We start from the raw sequence: 16,293 nt of genomic DNA, 5'->3' as shown, positions 1-16,293 counted from the left end.
TTTGACCGGTAGGAGCTGGAGAAGTGCGAATCCAACCACTTGATGATTCTGTTCCGGGACAGTGGCTGTCAGTTCAGAGCTCTTTACTCCTACTTCCCCGACACAGAGGAGATCCTCAAGCTCACCGGCACAGGGCCCAAGAGCATCACTAAGAAGATGATTGACAAACTCTACAAGTACAGCTCGGACCGCAAGCAGTTCACTGTAATCCCTGCCAAGACTGTGTCTGTTAGTGTAGATGCACTGACTATCCATAACCACCTGTGGCAAGCCAAAAGACCTGCAGGGCCAAAAAAAAGCGGAAAGTGAAGTTCGATTGCACTTTTGCAATGAGGCGCGTAATTACTTAACTGCTTCCATCAGAGTTTGGATGGAAGAGGCTCGCTGGACAAACAAACAGGCATGAATGAACATGCACTTCATTTGAATGTGTTTTGGGTTGAAGTAGTCCTTTACTCACAATCCTGTGGTCTTTTTACATGATACATTTTTTTGTTACTTGAAGTATTTATTAGTTTGGCACTGATTAGCTCGTTTAAACGAAGCGCTTCCCCCATGATTGTTTTTGATCCGTTTCCCCTTTTTTTGCGAGGGATACAAGTTTTCCTCTTAGCGTCTTCAAAACATGTCTGTTGGCTCTAAGGACTGCCAGAACTCAAATTCATGTAAAAAATAGCTGACTTGGCCCTCAACAAAACTTTTTTGCCTCCAAAACATGCTGTTCCTCTGTTGTCACTGGGAAAATCCCAGGTCTGCATACTTTTGGCCTTCATGCATTGTGGTACTATGTCTGTTTATTCGGCGCTTTAAAAAATCAGCTCGGCTATAGTTTTTTTTTGGAAACTCTGTGGTCCTTTCAATAGGGTATCAAACAGACCTTGATACATGTCAAATGCAGTTCTCTTCTCTTCTGTTCTACTCTGTAGCGGCCTCTCCTCTGGACAGTCTGTACTATGGTGCACTTATGATCATGTTTAAGTAATATCATGCAATGTAATCATGTTGATGTTGGCACTGGAGCTTTTCTCGTGCAAAAGAGCAGCATGCTCTGTTATGAAGAGTGTCGCTGTAAACGATTTGAATGACAGTATTTAATATATTCGTAATCGGTTACTTCCCTTGCCGTCGCTGTCTAATTATTTACCAAGGTTGAAAACATTCCTCAGTGAAAGAAGTGTCAACACTGCCGACATCTTTGTGTTTAGATGTTGGAGAACACTCATAAAAGCCTCGTGTTTGGTGTCGAGATCAATTGAGTGTTGCACATGCACTTTATTTGTTTGCTTATGAAGGTGTATAGTGGGGTGGATTTCAAAGGGCTTACTAAACCATTTTTTCTCCTAAAGGTAGTTGTGAAAGGTGAAGGTACTCTGTTATACACCGAGAAACATCTCTCAAACACTATTAACACCGAAAAGAGCACACTGACAGCCCCTTAATGATTCTTAAACTACTGTTTCCAAATAATAGGTGTTAGACTTGTCTTTACATCGTTGCATTATTTAATTTTAAATTGCAGTTTTGCCTGTGTGTTTTTATATCTCAACTAAAAGATTGTATCGATGTTGATCACCTGTTTTCTTTTTTTGTTTGTTTTAAACACTACTATTCATTCTTGATCATTTTGCTTCTTTTACCATATTTTATTTTAAATAAGACTGAGAATTAATAAATATTTCAAGTCAAATTCATTCTCATTATTTTTTTTCCTTTTAATTATTGACATTGTCATCTTCCACTTTATTTTATAACACCTTTTGCATTATACAGTACGTGAGCTTACCTCATAGTAATGAATATTAGTACCAAGTATTGTGCAAAATTGACACTACTTGAACTTTTCATGTCGGCAGTTGATAAACTTTTGTATTCATAGCTTTACTGTTGTTGGGTGATTGCAAGAAATGATGGCAGTCTAATTACTTGTGGTCTTGTGATGGGCGTCCCAAATTCTGTCAACTGGAACACCACAGCCTCATCGACAAGCACTGTATCCTTGACAGTCCACTGAAGACACATTTGTATCCTGGTAACTGGTGGTTTATCCTCAGCGGGGGGCTCAACAGGTCAGGCATTCGGTGGATGGATGGTCATTAGACAAGAAGACTTAGTTATTTGATGTTTGTCAGGATGCACGGTGAGTATTATTGCACTCTGATTTGATGTTGGCTTCAAAATCAAGTAATTGTGACGAATGTTTCTTTTTTATCTGCCTAGCTCTTTTTATTTTTGTGGTGTTCCAGTATATACATGAGGCATGGTTACAGCCTTGTATATACACCGATACGGACTTTGTTTGCAAAGAGATACCAGAAGGTACAGTAGGATGGTCTGAAGTCACTTGCTCGTCACAAAAAGTATGTGCATGTTATCTGCTAGAGAAGTTGGTCAGATAAATGCCAGCTACAGATGTTTGGATAATTGCATTTTAGCTAAGAGATCTCTCAAAAGATAGTTGTTACGGTTTACTTTCATGTCGTTCCAACTCCTATGGCTTAATAAAATACGTTTTGAAGAATGTTATTGCTGCACTTCTACAATTGGTGAAAGTGAATGGTGACCAGTGTATGTCAAGCTACTGAAAGGACAAAAAACTATTGCTGTCAAATGATTAATTGCATCCAAAATAAAATTATGTGCGGTGTATAGTATACTGTATATAAATACACAGACATACCTGTACAGTATATATTTAGAAAATATTTACATGTACTTATGTCTATATTCATAGTTTATATGTAATATATAAACATTTTCCTGAAATATGAATGTGTATTTATATATACATAAATATACACAGCACACAAACATATGTAAACAAAACTTTTTATTTTGGATGCGATTAATCGTTTGACAGCATAAAAAAAAAAAAACCAATGATCTCTTCAACAAAAGCAAAACTGATTGAAATGTTTTTTCACTGGAAATCTTACCTAATCCCTGGTCACCATTGACTTTCATTGTTTGGAAAAGTGTAGCTTGAACATTCTGCCCAACATTTCCTTATGTGTTCTATAGAGGAAAGTCAAAGATTTTGAATGATGTGTTGATAAGTTATTTTAGATGAACTTTTCTTCTTTTCTCTATAGATTATCCTGCTGGTTTGACCTCTGTGATTATCTTTGTGAGTGGTTTAGGAGAAATCAGCTTGTCTATGTTTAACAGCACCAGTCTGACCTCTGTGAACAGTCTGACTATGGCACACCAAGGTATCACAGCAATAGGACCGCAGACCTTTGATAGGTTTCAAAACCTCAAAACACTCAATTTGCACAGTAATCATCTCTCCCAAGTCTCCTCAAACTGGTTCAGCCATAAGGTTACACTTGAGACACTCAGACTCTCAAATAATAAAATCTCTACACTGGAACATAGTTCTCTTAATGGGCTGTCAAACCTGCTCAACCTAAACTTGTCTCAGAACCAGGTTCACACTATAACCCCAAGCACTTTTCTTGGTCTCAGTAAACTGAGGCACTTAGACTTGTCCAACAACAAACTGACAAATTTGAGTACGGATGTGTTTCTTCCACTTAATGGCACAAAGATCCACTTGGATGGAAATCCCTGGGACTGCTCCTGCTCTGTGAATGACTTTGTCAAATACCTGAGAGGTATGCATTCATTTCCATCTTGTACTTATCTAATGCTGTTGAAATATTCATTTTTGATACTCTGATAAATGCTTGCAGGTCTGCAGAATGCCTCTCTTCTGGAGAATGAGATGCTGGTGTGCTGCAATAGCCCTCCTGATTTGGAAGGTGTACCAATATGGCAGGTACCAGAGTGTAAAACCTTCACATCCATGAGCCCTACCACTACCAGTCTTGCCACTATGAACCTGACCACTGGAGGTGCTGGCACCGGGAACCCTGCCACTGTATTAATAACCAAACCTCTTATAATTGGTCACTCGACTTTAATCATTTTTATTGGTAGGTGGAACTGATTCATGGCATTAATTCATCCCTCAGCTGGGTAACTTTCATGTCCGGTAGCTTCCGTTGTGCATGACTAACCTTTTTATTATGTAACCAGTGGTACTGTGTGCCCTGGTTCTTGTCATCTGTGTCCTTTCAGCATTATATCACAGGAAACGAGAGAGGAGACATCTACAGACTGTAAAACCTGCTTCAGAGAAATCTGAAATGATTCGAACCAGTGAATCAACTGCAAAAAGCAATGGAGAAGAAAACAGAAAAGTGAAATCTGAAATCGCAAATAAAACCCATATTGCCACAACAGAAGTGTTATTGACGGCAAACCAGATGGTGGTTGGAGATGAGAAGATATCACAGATTTACCATATTTATTCATCAGGGCCATATGACACCAGAGAACCCATTAAACGTGTGAGATCTGCTGGGCCGGTCTTGTGCAGGATGGAGATGTTTTCTAAACCGACAGAAGCGGATGAAGTTGGGGTAAGGAATGATGAGTATTACAATGGATGGATGATCTCAGAAAAAACAAAAGACAATCAGTGTGTTAATACTGAGGAGGTGGAGAAGTTGGAGGATGGAAAACGCATAGCAGATGAGGAGAAAGAGGGATCCACTGAGGTTAGTAACACCACTGACGCTCTGGAATCACATGAGGAGCTTGGAGAAAAAGATGAAGATACTGATGAGAGCGTTCGAGACGGAACAAGCGTAGATAAAGACGTTCATCAGCATAGAGTGTTGAACAATGTGTTGGATCACCTGAACGAGTTGGCGGATGGAGCAGGAAGCAGTCAAGATGTTCTCCAGCTAAAACATGTCACGTCCCAGTCTGAGGAGCCTGATGAAAACCTGCCATACCTCACGATCGGTGCTGATCCAGAAAAGCAGACCACTGGGCTTGATCAGAATACTGCTAAAGGAACATCTAGACCTTCAAGACCTATTCGACGTGTACTTACCTGGCCTCCAACTGCGGCCCAGTGGAAGAAGCAGTGGGCTCAAAATCAACAAGTCCTCAATGTGTTCCCACAACTGATATTTGTATCTGGTTGCAGGCATGAAATTAGACCATTTCCACCCAACATTTCTCCTGCAATCTTCCCAACTGCCCCACAGTTCACTGCAATAGAGTTTCTGCCTGAAATCCCATTACCAATGGAAGATGTCCGGGTCACTATTGATGAGCACACTTACAGGGCAAGTCTGGAGTCATCCAATCAGAGAGTCCTGCATTTCAGTGCAAAGGAATGCTTCTCTAATATGTCACCAAGGGAGGATGGCAGAATTATTACAAATGGGGAAACTTGGATGTCAGGTCTCGAGTCGAACATCTTTTCCGACTTGTCCGCCAAGAACTCGCCAATTGATGAAAGTGAAGTCTGCTCTGAATTCAGCTTTTTTAATCCATCATTTGGTAGCAGCAAGTCAAAGCCTGGTTTTCGAGAGGAGGTAAACAACAAAGATGATGTTGAGGAAATGCAGAACATAAAAACAAAAGCACACAGAGTTGACCAAAGAGAGCAGGTTGCATCAGAATTGCAGAAGCCGTCCAAGAGAGCAGGGAAAGCTGCACAGAGACTACGGCAAGGTCAGATGTGTGAAGGGTCTGACTCAAGAGCGCCCCCTCCGGGAGGTTCTCCAAAAGATGACAGCCTGTTGCTGGGCAATGAGTACACCTTTATAGACCTGCTACATGAGGTGGTGGAAAATCATGGGCGCTGGACCCGAGACAGGTGGAGACAAACACAAAAAAACAAAACCAAACTCAAACAGAGTCGTTAAGTACTGGAAGTATGTTTCTAAATATACAATTGATGGAAAAATTTATATTAAAAAGATCTCAAAATAATCTGTTCTTCTGCTCTGTAAGGTAAAACCTGCAAAACACCCTCTAAAATATGCAAAATCTAATAATGGATATGGTATGTAAAAATGCACCTGGTATGTACAGACATTTGGATTTTTTTACTGCATTAGTAAATAAAAAATAAATAAATGTATGAACCTATGAATCAACAGTCGAAGTATCTATTGGTAGAAAAATAATGCCACATTTCTCTGGCTGCATGCAGCATTTATTGATTCATTCTTACATGTAGGTACAGACTTCATTTAAGAAATTGTACAAAATTTAGACGAGTGTTCCAGACAATCCAAAAACAGGAGCCAGCAAATGTAAACATGGGTCTCTGACACATTTGGCAAGATTAGGACATGCATGGTCCATGTTTTTCTAAAACTACTGGAAAAAATAAAGAAATTGTTGTAAATTACAACAGCTGTAATCAGCCGATCAGGTTTAAATCTCAGGGAACTAGTCAAAAATAAGGAATCTGGCAGGCGATTTTTAACATGCACATTTTGCATATCCTTTCCAATTATGGCTATTAATTTAGGAAAACATTATTTTAAAAACATTCCCAAAGCATTCTGCATGAGAAAACCGTAAACAATGGACAGAATGTAAGTGACAACATCTTTACGCAAGCAAAAAACATGAATATAGTCTGATGAGCTGTACAGTATTCTGCTCGACATGTCAAGGGTTGACATTCAATTACTACTGACAGTCTTGGAGCTAAGCAGTAAATAATCTGATATGCCAGATCAGTAGAAGCAAAATAAGACAGAAAAATGCCTTAAATACGCAATAAACATGAATAATAAAGAATTATAAAATAAATATTTGAAACATAATGGCTACAAGGATTCCCGTTTCGTTGCTTTTACTGTCATCAATCAAATTTTTTCGTGGAGACAATCAGGTAAGAATGGTATTAGAGGTATTCAATCTTAGCTACTTTGCACGAAGTGGACATTCACATTTTCTGTTCAGTGAAAGATGAATACATCTGTTAAAAGAATAGAAAGAGTAAAATCAAAAGCAGCTTTCCATGATGGCTTTAAATGTCAGCTCCATATACTGATGGAAATGACAATGAACAATGGATTAATACAGAAGGCAAAAACTAATGTATTGTGAAATGTAAAATTTGTAATGTTTTATGTAGTTTAAAGGGTTACTGTTTACCGCTCAGCAGAGCTTAGTGCAATAAAATCGGCAAATTCAAATGTATACTCTCCCTCATGCTCTCTCTCTCCCTTTATTTAGATCTATAGATATACCTTTTTGTCCTAAATGAGCAGTAACGTACATTGTGCACACCGAAATAATAAAAATATTAAATAACCAATTATTTTTTAGAAATGCTGAATGCTGTTGTAAAGAGAAAAACAAAGAAAACTTATTAGCTTTGAGGCAAAACATCACTGATAAACAATGGTTACCAACAGTATGTATTACATCTAATATTTTCTCATGTATAACCCGAACATAATTTCAATATTGATTTTATGTACTGTATATTACCATTTGGCATCTCTTCAAGATCCATGAATTAACTGTGACACACCTGAAGCACATTTCTGCTGGTGCAGTACAGTTCTTGTCAGTCTTAAGAAGAACCATGTAGAATATTTTAAATTTTTTTGCTTTAAATTTGAAATTGTATGGCAATTGATCTAGCTTCTCTTCCCGGCAAATGTAAACTGGCATATGATAACATTTATTGTGATAATTGGCACCGATTTATTGTAAAACATCATGGTGTTCAATCACACGTAAAAGTTTCATCTTGGGATTAGCAGTTTCAAACGTAAGACTCTTTGTGCTTTGAGGACGAAATCACAACAAAATACTGTGAATACTAAGGTCACTGAGCATGTAAAGAATATGTCTCTAACTTATGATATACATGTACACATATAGCACTGATGTAAACTTATTCTGTTCAATATCATACTGAAACACCTTGCATGTATGACAGGGCACTATCCAGTGTTTGGGTCAGCTTACTGGCATAATAGTTGTTTCTTCCTTCTGTCCTTCGCTGCCCTCTTGAATACTGCTTTACTCTTTCTGATATTTACTGCCTTATAAATCCAAAGTGCTTGGACAGCTTGTTTGGTCCAAAGTGATTCAACACCCCACACTCGCACTGAGCCAAGTCTTAAAATACAAAAAATTAATGACAAGCCACATTTAGAGAAGTCTGAAAAGTGCCACGAGATTCTATATATCCGTGTCGTAAAAAAGAGACATCTGTAAAGTGTTTCAGTAGTAAAGTTCTAGCCATTGTGCAGCTTGGGTAGTGAATGTGTTGGCACATGGGTCGTGTCTGTGTGGTCTTTCGGTTGGTTGGTTGGATGTGTGTCCTGTCAGACTGTAGCAGCTCAAGGCAGAGGAGGGTGGGTAGAGGGTTAACAAGAACTTCCTGTTCTTACAGATGGGTTTCATCCCTGGTGTCAGGTCCATAGTCTTGTCGTAGCTTGGCTCCGGCCGGAGCCCCTGGGAGATTCTCAGGGACGTGTGCCAGCGGATCAGAGCGGATGATGTAGCTACAGAAATTTGGAAAACAGGTTGAATGGTTAGAAACCATCTCATTGTATGTCAAATCATAAAATGTTTAAAAAAAATGAAGTGTATATTTAAGTGCTATAAGCAACACCAAAATGTATTTGCAAAATATTGCAAATTGTATATTGTGTTCATATTGTAGCATAACCCTAATGTGATAGTATATAAGCAGTTTACTGGAACTTATTAATGCCTTATTCTGCATGACCATATACTTGATTCCCATACCTAAACTTAACTACCTTACCAACTATTAATAAGCAGTAAACTAGGAGTTTATTGAGGCAAAAGTTGAACTTAAAAGTTAATTATTAGCGGGGTATTCCCACACCAAATACATGCCATTGGTTGAGCCAAATGCTGATGATGGATTGACTATTTTAGTGCAAAAGCTGTCTTGCTGCCAAATTTATTTTTATTATTAATTAAGAAAAGGATGAAGTAAAGTACCAAATAGATATTGCAAAGGCCTATAAATGGTATAAACCTCACACTGATTGGACGGGCTGGCAACATGTTTGGCTTAAGAAAATGTTTTTATAATTGCATACGGTTTTATATTGTATATACAGTGTTTGCCACTATTTGCAAGTATAAATGGCATCTAACACCATTTACATAAAATAAATAGCACAAATTAAGTAGCATTTAACACACTTTGCACACAAAGGCAGACAGCATTTGACAAATAAATATTTTATAAATATACATCTTATTTACAGTTTCCTTTTCTTTGTACTACATCTACAGACTTATAAATTGTTTTCTTGTCACATTTAACTGGAAAATAAGTTTCACAACATTAATAAAACTGCACAATTCCCCCTTAAAATATGCCACTTACACAATGTCGTTGAGCTCTAGAATGGTGTCCGGAGGAGGGTTTATCAGCACATATGACAATGTGTTCTGATTATCATTCATTTCATCTGCAAGAGAAAAAAAAACAGTATCACTATGATACTTAACCCATATCAGTTCTTAATAATCTAAAACATTTATTCTGAGAAATTAGCCATAACATTTATCTCTGTTCCTTCTACAAATCAGAATAGAGTCAGAATAGACAACAAAAAAAATATTGCAAAATATATTAAAATCAAATTTTCCACAAAATTTGGAAGGCAGTTGTTGTGTAACCCCACTGTGTTTGGATTTTGTTGGCTGGGTTTCTGGGGCTTTGTTGTATTTTACCTGCTTGTAAATGACTGAGAAGTGTGAACCTTTGCAGGTCTGGAAATAAGGGACTCAAGACTGGGGCAAAGTGCCTCTGCTTCTCCAAACCCACCTGTTTGAGCCACTTATAGAGCCAGGCCAGGTAAAAGAGAGAGAAGGGCTAACCGTTACTGACAGGGCATGGCTGCATTTACGGAACGCCCATGCAACCGCAAGCGCACCCCATGCGCGGACGCATGCAGACAGGGTCCGCATCCACCCACGCATTCAGTCTCTCAATCCATCCATTCATCCATCCATCCGTCTACTGCATCATAACCACAGCTGACTAAGTGAAAGTTGCTCGTTGCCATGCCAACACACAGCCCAAAGTCAGCAAACAGTAAGACCAACACACACAGATATAAGCATGCTTAGAGGATTTATCAGGCCCACCAAGCCAAGGCTCAACCAATCAGAGTGAAGCAAAAAACATTAGTAGTGTGGGATTGGGAGGAGTCAATAGCCAAATGCTAATTAACCAATTACACCATTGGGAAACCCAAATACTTCTCCCAGTAACCCCCAATTAAAAATCATTTTAAAAAACTGTAAATCAGTACAAGCAGACTTACAAGTGTACGCCTAAATACCTGCTCTAGATGGACCATTCCGACAAAGACTGAATGCTTTCTACTCCACTCTGTCCAAACATCTTGGAATCAAAAGGCCTCGCTCATCATGTCTTATATCAATGCTCAGATGCCGGTGAGTACCTGCAGTACTCTCTGTCATGTAAGTACCCTCTTCAATTTGTACCAGAGGAGAAAAAGACAACTACATCACTAATTTAACTATAAAATTAGACTTCATTATTTCAGAAACAGGTCAGCACTGCTGTTAAATGACGTTGTTCAGGAGCATGTTTTTGCAATTATACTGATACAAAATCTTAGGTGTGATACTGCTGATTAGGTAAAAAAAAACATTGAATAAATAATAACATCAAATAAATACTGCATTCACATAAAAAAATGTAATGAAAGTGGCTATGTTGAAAATACAATGTCTACATATACTGTATATTACACCCACATAGTCTATGCATAATAAACTTGGAGACTTTATCCATAATTGTATTTAATTCATTGTAAAATGCTATACATTTTTTACTTTTTTGCATTTATGTACAGTATAAGTATGGAATAAGGTACAGTCATCACTGTGGAACAAATCCTGACAGAGTGAACAAAAAGCTTAAGGTTTTTTGCAATAATGACTGGCTGACTGTGCATTATAACGATTATTACACCACTATATAAAAACAATTGGATGTGAAATATTAATTTGAATTGAAATGACTCAAATGGGACAACATTAAGTTTAATAGCTTAGTGGTCATTATATAAGACTGCTGAATGCTGCAGTTGACCAATCAAAATCAAGTATTCCAGTGAGCTGTGTAATAATGAATTATACATAAATGCAAATTTGAGTATAATGATATCAGTTGGCTTTACAGATAAGCACAGCGGCTGTTAAACCATGTTTCTAAATCACACTCTTTTGTCCAGCGTCATTATAATGTCAATGGCCAGCAGTTTCCTGCGGTCTGTTTTTAAGATAAGAGGTAATGAAGATGTCATCTGGAAAAAATGTTGTAAAAGGAGAACTGCAGGCAGCAGACTTTAGACATTTCCATGTACTTAAATTTAAGAATCAGTTACATAAAAAATAAAAAACTGAATTGCAGCGAATTTTCAATGTGATCTAAAATAAAATAATAAAGGCCTGTTAAAGGAATAGTTTACCCACAACCTCACATTTGTTGAAAATGTACTCAGTCTCAGGCTATCCAAGATGTAGATGAGTTTGTTTCTTCATCAGAACAGATTTGGAGAAATCCAACATTAACACGTTTTATACCAGTGCTTCTGGCCAACATATCAGTCCATAATCCATAACACTTTCTCCAGTGAAAAACTCCAACCTCTGTTGTCCTCTGACAACAAAATCCACTGACATATTGTTAAGAACAATTTTTGCCTGTAAACAGTGCTTGATCTGTGCACATTCCACTCCCGATACAGACAAGATGGCTTTTTCACTGGAGAAAGCAATATTACAAATAGAGCACTCATGTTTTAGCAGGAAGCTTTTCACTTCACAAGACATTAATTGGAATGCTTGTGGATTATTGTGATGTTTTTATCAGCTGTTTGGACTCTCATTCTGATGGCACCCATTCACTGGTGAACAAATGATGGTCTGAGGGGGAGTACATTTTCAGCAATTTTTTATGTTTTGGTCTGAACTATTCCTTTTAAAATGCCACAAAGTGTTTTCCTTTGGCTTTCAATGCTTATTATCCTACTAAACACGTCTATGCCATTCTAAATAATATCACTGGACAAATCGAGCAGTGGGGTTCCAACTGACATCCGTCTCCAGAGCTTTAGGTTTCATTCAGCTCACTACTCCAGTGACTTGATCCACTGAAACAATCCTATACTACAGGACCAGTGATGTTGGGTGGATTTACCTTGCAGATATCCCAGATTTACTCGGTTCATCACATCACTTGCTGTTAAATTAGCTACGTCCTCTACAGTGTGCGGAGAAAAGGCCGAAGTGAAAAGAGATAAGAAAGAAAAGGTCAAGCAAGCAGCAGAGAAAGCAGCACTTTTTAAAGAGAAAGATCAAGAAAGTGTCACCGTGCAAAAAAACACATTCTCAAATTACTTTATTATGACTGCTAAGGTTTATATTTGTTATAGTTATTTTAAAATGTCATCAATAACAGAACACTATGGTTTACATCTAATTTTTAAAAGATAAAGTGCATAGATGTCTGTGTATGATGAGACAGGAAGTAGTTTTAACTTGAAAAAATACATTTCATCTTCAGTTTTCAACAGTATTTCTCAGGGCTGACTAGTGAAAAGTAGAGAATGATTTTTTTGCAACAGTGAGGATAGAAAGTGAATAGAATAAACAACAATGCAAAAGTCAATGGCGATCTATCCTTCAACAATAAAAGATATTCATTAAGACACAATGAACCCACCTTTTATATTACAGGAAATGTTTCTTCTTAAAAACATCTACGATACACAGTGAAGTCCAAAGGTTTGAGAGTATTAAGAAATCTTTGTTTATCTCTGGAAATATGTTTCGGGACATTGGTAAATAAATAAAAAATATCAATAAAATCAAACAAATAGTAAAATTACGATAAAATGTAAGATTCTACATGATTTCTGTATCACCAAACATATAAAGAAATACATTTGTAATTATGTGACTCTGCCTACAGAAGGTCAGATGTTCTTGCTTCCTCTGGAGTTCAAGATGTTGTTTGTATCATCTCAGATCATACTGGAGAGCTTTGACCCAAACTTGTGGAGTTCATGCAGCTTGAACAATTTAAGATAATCATTAAAAATGTAACTATACTCAAAGCAGTATGTCAGTTACATAATTTGGATGTAAAGATAATAAAAATAATACATAATATAAGTACCTTTGGACCCCCATGTAGATAAAAAAAAACAAACAACAACAACAAAAAACCATTACACAGTAGCATGTAATCTATATTTAGTTTCTCTTTAACCTGCCGTTTTCCTGTGACCCCTGATAAAAGACGTTTCAGATGAATAATTATTGATGCAGGGGACACTATTATATGATTTACAAAGAGAAACACTGTGAAAACTGATCTCCAGCATAGTACATTTATAATAACGCACTATAGCAAAAAAAAACAATAAAAAGGGATCTGTAGCTTCAGTATTTTCGTAGGTACGAATAGAAATACTCACTTCCCCTTGTCAAACTCACCATATCCCACAGTGGGCAGCCCTAAGTGCTTCATGCGGTTCTTCACCAGCTCTGACAGCTCCTGTCTCTCTGAGCGTCGGTACAGGTTCAGGCGCTGTTGACTGATGCGTTCAGCTCGACTGGGTATTTTGGTGTTTTTTCTGCTCAGCCGTCTCGCCCACTGCATGCTCTTCTTCCGCAGAAGTGGGTGCTCTGATTGGTCGCTCCCTGTGGAGTTTCTGTGGGCGGTTTTCTCTTTCCAGGATTCCCTGCGGTCCTGCGGGTCCTCACTGTCCTCCACAGACACCTGAGACTGCTCAGCATGGAAACAGGTTGTCAATAGGTTTACAGTGTTTAAGAAGCATGACGATATTTTCATTGTCTGTTGGCTGCTGTCATTATATTTTAGCTTTTTTTGTACCAGTTTCCACCAGCCTCTTTAAGAATAACAGACAATTTTTTTTTTTTTTTTAATGTTGGATCTAGCTTTAGAACAGTTCGAATAAAAAGTAATTATTTAATTTTGGAAACAACACTTTAATGTTACACTAACATTTTTCTCACAGAGTATAAATGGATATTAATCCATAAAAATGCACAGCCGTGTTTATATTTTAGAAAGAAATCCACATATTTGGGGACCCTTAGCAGCAGTCATTGAGTGAACAGAAAATATTGAGTGAATACATTTATTGATTACCCTTTAAATAAACCAACTTAAATTACTGAATAATTTAAACAACTGTGTTATTTATTAACCTATCATTTATTAAATTATACAGATCAGCAGCACATAATGAGTGAGTGAATGTAATGGATGTTGGACAGAAAACAAAAAGCTGAAACAGCACCATTCCATTAATATATGACAGTGTAGTTGAGAAATGAGGAGAAGTATTCTCACCTGCTTGCAAACCTTCTTAAAGTGCATGCCCCATTATGGATTTTTGAAAATGACCTTTCATGCAGTGTGTAACACAGCTCTAAGTGAATGAAAACATCCTGCAAAGTTTTAAATCTGAAAGTGCACCGTTTATAAATTTAGTGTCTCTCAAAAGAAAGGGTTGACTCTGAATCATTGAAACATGTCGTTTTTAAAACGAATGTTAACATGAAACATATTGCCCAACCACTTAGTCTTTTGAAGTAAAGGTTACAGTTACAGATCGTATCTGCTATGCAAGCATCTGGAGCTGGATGAACTGTTTAAAATGAGTTTATTCAGCTGTGTCTGAACTTTCTGAACTCTTCATCTCATCTTACCTCTGAGGAGGAGAACATGTGAGATTCAGTGCGGTATATCCCAATGGGAATTTCTGAGCTGGATGAACATAGCTTCTGGAAAAGTCTTCCATACGTCCGGATCCATAAGTCCTCTTCCGTTACCTTCATCTGTTTCAAAAGTGAAGGGTGAAGATTATTAAGAAACATTCAGGTCATATTACTAGTTTTTGAATTTAGTTTAGTAAAATGAGTAATTAGGTATAACCATTTATATCAATTAAAGTGCCCCTATTAGGGATTTTTGAAAACTACTTTTCATTTAGTGTGTAACACAGCTCTAAGTGAATGAAAACATCCTGCAAAGTTTTAAAGTGCACAGTGTATAAAGGTATTATCTCTCAAAAGAAAGAGTTGAATCAATCATTTAAACTAATAATTTTATAAACGAATCCCAAGCTGTTTCACGGTGATGTCAACATGAAACAGCATATTAACCACCCTTTTGTTGCACGCAAAGACCTGGGAAATTTGACCCCCGGAACGCAATTTTTACTGTGAGACCCCCCTCGAAATGCGACTGGGCTAGTTTTGTACAGCAATTGGGTAGCTTTTGTTGTGAAAACCTGGCAACCCTGCGAATTCCTGTGGTTAGCATCAGGTAGAGAAGATGCTAAGAGGGTAAATCCAAGTTTTTTTTTTAAGTGGCAAAGGACGAGGCTGGGAAAAATCAATGGTTAAAGTTAATTTCAGTTTTTTGACCTTGCATGCATGTCAATCTGTTGTTGGGGACTCCCAAAACCAAATTATGAACTTATAACCCATAATAGGGGCACTTTAAATATTAATAATTTTGAATAAAGAAAATCAAGCAAGAAAAAAAAATTCACCCATATTGCCCATCATATCACATTCAACTAAGCCTTTAAAACATGATGATATTTTTACACCATCTGCTTCATTTAAACACCACAGATTTGTGGGCGGACAAGGTCAAATAACCAGCTTTAACATTTTAACTGAAACAATGGCTTGCATAATGTTTGCAAAAAAAAAAGGCATGCAATGATACCAGACGTACTGGCTGCTGCGGCTGTGTGGGTGTGTTTCTGTTTTTGAGTACACTTACAGCACAGAGGTAGCCGGAGCCCGGGGTGGAGTCTAGACCGAGCAGGAGTCTTGCAATGAGAATCATATAGTCCTTCACAAAAGACTAGAGGATAAACAGAAACTGCATAAACACAGAAGCAGTCCCCAGCACACAGATGATATCCAGACCTCACAATCAATAAAGACTCAACAGTCACTCAGTGCCTGAGGGTAGGAAAACAGGATCACAGTCTACTGCAAATGCCACTCAAGGTACTCCGTTTCTACTCCACAGAAAGATGAAAATCTGCCCTTAGTTTTGAGCATCAAATGTGTGGAGAAACAAAAAATACACTACACACACACTCATACACAGCAGCCCTCCTTTTGAAGACCCCCAACTTAAAAAAAAACAACAACAAGTATGCCATATATATACTGTACATACATACACTAATGTTCACAAGTTTGGGGTTGATATTTATTTATTTTTAACTTAAGAAACACATCAGTGTTAAAAACAATTGAGCTGCATAATGTTTTACATTTTTTCAGGATTCTTTGATGAAAATACATATATTTTTTAACTCTTTAAGAGGTTTCTTGTTCTCATCAAGGCTGTATTCATTTGATCAAAATACTGTA

The 16,293-nt window shown here is 37.5% G+C and overlaps 3 protein-coding genes across 15 annotated transcripts in view; 2 read left to right on the top strand and 1 right to left on the bottom strand.

Annotated features, from left to right (window-relative positions):
* LOC132140951 (calmodulin-regulated spectrin-associated protein 1-B) overlaps positions 1-1,687 on the top strand; it is a 36,977-nt gene extending 35,290 nt beyond the window's left edge. For all 4 annotated transcript variants that reach the window (XM_059550051.1, XM_059550048.1, XM_059550047.1 and 1 more), the window contains one exon: positions 13-1,687. In XM_059550051.1, the coding sequence (XP_059406034.1) occupies positions 13-309 (297 nt within the window). In that variant the 3' untranslated portion in view covers positions 310-1,687. The remainder of the gene's footprint in view (positions 1-12) is intronic.
* A 129-nt stretch (positions 1,688-1,816) lies between these two features.
* On the top strand, positions 1,817-7,032 carry LOC132140953 (uncharacterized). Of its 2 annotated transcripts, XM_059550061.1 has the most exons (5): positions 1,817-2,137; positions 2,218-2,316; positions 3,090-3,614; positions 3,693-3,935; positions 4,039-7,032. In XM_059550061.1, exons 1-5 carry the CDS (start codon positions 2,119-2,121, stop codon positions 5,724-5,726), a joined length of 2,574 nt encoding a protein of 857 aa, XP_059406044.1. In that variant the 5' UTR covers positions 1,817-2,118; the 3' UTR covers positions 5,727-7,032. The 2 variants fall into 2 exon arrangements, with proteins under 2 accessions (XP_059406044.1, XP_059406043.1); XM_059550060.1 differs by having other exon boundaries at positions 1,817-2,316.
* A 1,115-nt stretch (positions 7,033-8,147) lies between these two features.
* LOC132140952 (potassium channel subfamily T member 1-like) overlaps positions 8,148-16,293 on the bottom strand; it is a 104,142-nt gene continuing 95,996 nt past the window's right edge. For 4 of the 9 annotated variants that reach the window (XM_059550052.1, XM_059550054.1, XM_059550057.1 and 1 more), the window contains 6 exons: positions 15,689-15,772; positions 14,602-14,730; positions 13,360-13,651; positions 12,059-12,121; positions 9,206-9,290; positions 8,148-8,342 (listed from right to left, as the gene is read on the bottom strand). In XM_059550052.1, the coding sequence (XP_059406035.1) occupies positions 8,225-8,342; positions 9,206-9,290; positions 12,059-12,121; positions 13,360-13,651; positions 14,602-14,730; positions 15,689-15,772 (771 nt within the window). In that variant the 3' untranslated portion in view covers positions 8,148-8,224. Of the gene's footprint in view, positions 8,343-9,205; positions 9,291-11,153; positions 11,837-12,018; positions 12,122-13,359; positions 13,652-14,601; positions 14,731-15,688; positions 15,773-16,293 lie in introns of those variants that run through there. The other 5 variants (XM_059550055.1, XM_059550056.1, XM_059550053.1 and 2 more) reach the window with 4 other exon arrangements.

This window comes from Carassius carassius, chromosome 5 (assembly GCF_963082965.1).
Source record: "Carassius carassius chromosome 5, fCarCar2.1, whole genome shotgun sequence".
Classification (NCBI taxonomy): domain Eukaryota; kingdom Metazoa; phylum Chordata; class Actinopteri; order Cypriniformes; family Cyprinidae; genus Carassius; species Carassius carassius.
This window is presented reverse-complemented; position numbering and strand designations above follow the sequence as displayed.